General features: G+C 34.6%; 1 protein-coding gene across 1 annotated transcript; it reads left to right on the top strand.

Annotated features, from left to right (window-relative positions):
* Nucleotides 1–244: 244 nt before the first annotated feature.
* On the top strand, nucleotides 245–2,746 carry LOC110928277. The gene is made up of 5 exons (XM_022171369.2): nucleotides 245–364; nucleotides 454–639; nucleotides 739–813; nucleotides 1,028–1,168; nucleotides 2,148–2,746. The coding sequence occupies exons 1-5, from the start codon at nucleotides 362–364 to the stop codon at nucleotides 2,496–2,498; spliced, it is 756 nt and encodes a 251-aa protein (XP_022027061.1). The 5' UTR covers nucleotides 245–361; the 3' UTR covers nucleotides 2,499–2,746.
* The last annotated feature ends 3,418 nt before the right edge of the window (nucleotides 2,747–6,164 follow it).

Below are 6,164 nucleotides of genomic sequence, written 5' to 3'. Positions count from 1 at the left end.
GTGGTGGCTTGGGCGTTTTCCCCCTACCCACGCCCAAACTCCCGCCCCATACCCAGCAGTCTAATAAATTTTCTTACACCGTAAATATAATAATTAAAAACACTTAGGTAATGATTTGAATAGTCAAATCCTAAGCAAATAATAATAAAATAATATTAAAAGAAAAAAAAACAGAAAAATTGTGAAGCTAGAAGCCAAAAAGACCAGACCTTTTTAAATATCGGATAGCCACACCTCCACCTTCTTCCATCACTTCTTCCTTTCTGCACCTCCGCCGCTCTCCCTCTTTCTCTCTCTAAAAATCTCTGCAAATTCCTTCTTTTTTTCTTCAACCTCATCATCTTCTCAATTCTCCAACAAAATGGTAACTTAATTTCTCATCTTTTGACCACCCTAATTCATAAAAATTCACAACAATTCATAATATTTTCTTTATTGTTTTGTGATTTTAAGGTTGAATCATCGTCATCAGCAAACTTACCTATGTGGCTGGAAACACTTTTGTCGGAGAAATTCTACGACGCATGCGAAACACATCATGATGTGAGAAAGAACGAGAAAAACATATTTTGTCTTGATTGTTGTGTGGGTATTTGCCCTCATTGTCTCACACCTCACGGCTCTCATCGTCTCCTACAGGTTTCTAAATATTAACCGTTTGAAGTATAATTCATCAATTTGTTTAAAATTTTAACGTTAATTTTTTATTTTTTTTTATTTTTATGTTTGGTTTTGTAGATAAGGAGGTATGTGTACCATGATGTTATTAGGGTTGGTGATGCTGAGAAATTGATGGACTGTTCCTATGTTCAAGTGAGTCATAATACTTAATTTTGTAATTTTTTTTTTTGTTTTATCATCTTTTGATATTCCAGTGATTTTTTTTAATTTTTAAATAAAATTCAATGTGTTCAACTTTTAACTTTGTATATATGTTTTTGTTAGTTAATTTATTTCATCACCTTTCGATATTCCTGTGAATATATATCTTTATGTGGTTAATTGTTTGTTTATATTCTATTTACAGTCTTACACTACAAACAGTGCAAAAGTTGTGTTTTTGAATCCAAGGCTTCAAACAAGAGCTTGTAGAAATTCAAGCAATAGCTGCATCAGCTGCCATAGAGCCCTTCAAGATCCGTATTTCTTCTGTTCCATCTATTGCAAGGTTTCTCTCTCTCTCTCATCTCTCTCTCTATATATATATATATATACAAGTGTGTGTGTAGTGTTTTCGTGTTAATTGAAACACTACATTTCTTGATTTTAAACCTGAATTTAGATTCTTAAGGGGTATTCTATTATCTATTTTAATGATATGCAGACATAAATATCTGTATTTCACTATTTCTCACAGAGTGTTCAGTGTTCACACACACTCCATATATATACCACACATGTATTTATGCATATGTATGCTAGTGTATCCATACATCAATACATACACACATGTAGCCTGTTATTTTCATAACCAATATTATCTTAACCTTTTGAGTACAATGATAAACCGGTCCCTGAGGTTTGGTCATTTTCGCTACTTTAGTCCAAGATCAAACCTTTTGAATTTGGGTCCCTGTAGTTTCAATTTTGATGTCATTTTCATCCAAAATCAAAATCTGGTCAGATTTTTCGGTTAAGATCCAGTTTTTTTTTCTTTTTCATCCCTTTTAATGAAGGGTAAAATGGTCTTTTAATGTTTTATTATAATAAATTAAAATAATATGACAATTTTGTCCTTCATTAAAAGGGAAGAAAATGACAAAAAAACTGGATGTTAACTGAAAAATCTGACAAGATTTTGCTTTTGGATGAAAATGACAACAAAATTGAAACCACAAGACCCAGATTCAAAAGGTTTGAGTTTTGGATTAAAGTGACCAAACCTCAGGGACCATTTTGACAGTTTACTCTAAACTTTTACGTAATGATTTAACAGGAAAGATAAAGATAAATGTAGTCGGGTAAACAATTATTTACCGTCTTATACACTTGCCACGGTTCTTAAAGTATATTTAATTTTGAAATGAATACAAGTATATATGTTTATATCTACCATAAATTCCTCATTTGCCAACAAATTTCTAATATAACTTGTTTTGATTATTAATTTCATCCCCAGTTTTAATAAACTAGTTTGTTTCCAACAGGTTAACCATATTTTAACAAGCGAGGGGATGATGTCCGAATACTTGTACGACTGCGAGGTGCTCACTTTACCGGAAGCCGGTTTTGATGACGGTTTAATGACACCGGATTCGGTTCTCGAACCGTTCATTTCGCTGAGGACTTCTTCGGGTTCTAGCGCCAGCAACGGGGCTGCGGTAGGCGGTGTCGATTGCCGTACAATCATTTCCACTGCCACTACCGAGATCGTGAGGAAAAAAAGAAGCTCGAAATCCGCTGGTCGTGCAACCGAGTGTCTCCCGGTTACATCGATGCAGTCGGATTTCTCGGTGAACCGGAGGAAGGGTCTCCCCCGCCGGTCACCTTTTCATTGAAGTGAATGTGGTAGTAAAATCTAAAATGAGATGAGGTGGTCAAATGTTGGGTTGACTTTAATCTAACGGTCAGTGTGAGTTCTTGGACGCCAATTGGGTGAGTCATAGGTATTTTAAAAGGTTACTATAAAATGATAGAACATATTTGTTAGTTACTACCTTCATGTTTTGTATATTACACGAACACCCCTCGATTTGTCTTTTTCTGTTATTAATGATATCGGTTAAGACTAACGTTTGGACTTTTATATCGCATTTAGCTCTATGCTTTAATTATGTTTGTGTAGTTTTTGGTTGACGTACAACGTTATCTTAGCAAAAATTGGCAACTTTAAATGAAAACTTGAAACATGATAAAAATTTAATGTATCAATGTTGATATTTTTACAAATTTGGAATGTTATCATTTTTATACACCCTTAAAATGTCATTTACTGAAATTCTAATTCGTTTAAGGGGTAACAAATTCCCTTCCTTATTGCTTATTAGGCTATCTCCAACGGTGGCCGCTCGTCTAACCCTCTTCCTGGTGCCAGCTCACCCTCCCCTTGCAACAGGTCCCCAGTCAAGGCCCACCTCCTCTCTCACAATCCCCGTCTCTTTGCTCCACGGGTGTGCCCTTGGCGACGTACGACTCCCCTCCCTCTCTCTTCCACCTCATTGTCTACGTTGGTCCACGTCGGAGAAGCTTGCTAGGGGTGGCCTCTCTAGAGGCGCGATAGAGACAATCTTAGAATATACAAAAATCGTGTTGAGTGTTTCTCTGTAAAATGAGAAGTGATTTTTAGGATATTAATCTATAAACTAATAAAAGAATATCATAAGATCTTAGGAAAAAAATATATAATCAATTAATCAGGGATTGTGGACATAATATTAAATAAGTGGAAAATAAATAAAAAAAACAATAGATCTGACATTTAACATGAGATATTAAATAAGTACTAGATTATTGATAAGACAGGTTTCACCACAACATTGGCAACACATTTACACCTAACTTTAACATAGAATAAGACATAACTTCATGACACTAGAGGCTCAAAAGACAAGATTGTCTCTGAGATAGAGGCAATACCTAGAAGTGTGATGATTTTTGTCACTATGGATGGCAATAAGTCAAGTTTGGGATGTGTTTTTGGCTATCGTAATCTCATATCTGACTATAAAACCGTATCACATATCATCAGGTACCCAATTACTCGTTATAGTTGGGTTTCATATGAGTTTCCTCGTGGGGATCTACAATCATCGTATATTTTCTTAGGTGCCTAAACATTACCCGTTGAGATTCTCACCACTCGAAACTTTATTCAAGGTAATCCAAAAACCTTGAAACATCATCTCATTATTCTCATATATCATATATGTGATCTCTTTAACTTTTCTTTTGCATTAATTAAACCAATGAACTAAGTCATATAAGGTTATGTATGTAGCATTTATCATAAGATTAGGGAAATTGCATTTGGCGTGCAATGTAATTTTCGTGTGATAGATGACTTGACTACTTTTGGTAATTTATGGCAAGCAGTGAGTTGGAGGGTTGACATTTAATTTTCTGGATTTGGTGGGTGTAAACTGTAAAAGTATAATTGAAGTGGTCCCACATGTTCCCTGCTTAGCTGGAAAAATATCTATCGAGTCGGTGTCTTCCGATATTCGGACCACCTTATTATCTTTCTCTTGTTAGAAATATTTTCGGTTACGTCCCCTCTATTTTCCAAAAAGTTTCATTTAACTACCTTTAGTTGTGAGACCATGCAACTCCGAGAGTTGATTACACGGGCAATTATGTGCAGTGACGGATTTAAAACCTTTCGCAAGTTAAGACAGAAAATTAGTTATGTTAGAAGGAGTTGGGACATGTAGGCTTAGAACAGCTCGAGCCAAAAAAATTACGTTAATTTATAGAAAACAAACTTTAGATTAATGAGACCAAAGTTAAAGTGAAATTGAACACGTGTACCTTGATTTACCCTGACTTGAAAACAGCAATTCGGCAATCAATCAGGAATCAAACGATGAGTTAGGTGTTGAAAACGGCAACTCCGACCATGCGTAATTACATTATAGGGGTATGAAAGGGCTTGATAACGCTCTCAACACAGCCCCCTAGGCGTTATTAGGGCATAAAGAGGGATGGCAGGTTTCTAGTATCACGGTAAATTAGGAGGAAAAAAAACTGGAAAATAATAACTAAAAGGGAATGAAGGGGATTGACTATTATACATTTGTTAAAAGAGCGTTATATTACTAATATGACGGAAAATATCCCTTAAGGAGCATTAGCATTACTAATGATCTCGAACTTTTTTATAAAGTTATGAACGGGCCCAAAATATTTTTAACAAAATTTACGTTAAAAGTTTGATTTTGAGTGAGGCCTTGGGCCCACAAGCCAACTCTCAATCCACCCCTGGTTGTGTGGTAGAGTTATATTAGGATTTTGGTAATACCTACTTAGAAACAACTCACAATTTTTTTTCATTCACATGTATAATATTTTTTTAAAGAATGATTGTTAGTTTTTTCAGTTAAGTCACCCTTCATAATTATTTTTGTTTTCGTAAACATTTTTTATTTTGTTCTTTAAACTCTTTCTTCAAACCTAATCGTTTGCAATCTTCGTCTCCTTCAAAGCTCTTACTCATTGATGATTCATGATTTGTTAATGTGGAAGGCCTGTTTTGATTGTCGTCGCTTTTATTGTCGCTTCTATTGGTAATTTAGCTTTTATTGTCGCTTGGATTGGTAATTTAGTAACGATCTTAATTTTGATTTTAAATGCAATTAAATGTGGGTACATTTTTAATTCTTTATAAATTTATTGGTTTGATCGACCCACCACTTTGTGTTCATGATGTTGAGGTTATCGTGAGCTAGAAAAACAAACTTGAAGCTAGAGTAAGTTGTTTGGAAGCTAAAGTTCGAATGAAGAACACGATGACCTTTTTTTTGTTTGCGCTTAGCATTAGAAACTGAAGCCCTAATTTTCGATGCTACGAAATGGCATAAGTTAGGCACAACGGATAACCATTGTTGGCAAAAAAGTTCTATAAAATGAACAAAAACTGATCATTATTGACACAATTTGACAATGACTAGTTGGTAGTAACAAAAGAAGGACCCTAAACTGAAATTGTGCAGCAAATTTTTTTTGAACAACAAGATTTTATAGCAACTAGCAAACCGAAAAAGAAACAAAGAACATTACACATAAAAAGTGGGTTTTGTCACCGAACTAATGTTCAACATTCTATTCTTTTACAATAAGATCAAATAAACTTCCTTTTCTTATATCATCATGAGCAAGATCGGTATCTTTGCGAGTTCTCCGAACAAATGATTAGAAAGATCCAAAACCATCTCCGTGTTGCCTATTTGCATCCCTTATGTGACAAACCATCTTCGAGATATCGCCTAATTATGTTTGTACAAATGTTTGAATCGAAAATGTAAGATTTTGATTACAAGAATGAAGAAGATGGAGAAGACAATGCTGGAGGGAAACTATCAAATAAATGCAAGTAACATATATGAACCATAACTAAAAATGTAGTCCTATATGTTTGTAGAGGCTAAATGAAAGATGACATAAAAGGACTACAATGCCCTCCTATGCAACTTATGTGGGATTATATTGTATTTAAATCTCACGACCAT

The sequence above is a fragment of the Helianthus annuus genome, chromosome 16, assembly GCF_002127325.2.
Source record: "Helianthus annuus cultivar XRQ/B chromosome 16, HanXRQr2.0-SUNRISE, whole genome shotgun sequence".
Taxonomy (NCBI): domain Eukaryota; kingdom Viridiplantae; phylum Streptophyta; class Magnoliopsida; order Asterales; family Asteraceae; genus Helianthus; species Helianthus annuus.
Note: the sequence above shows the minus strand (reverse complement) of the source record. Positions and strands in the feature narration are given on the sequence as shown.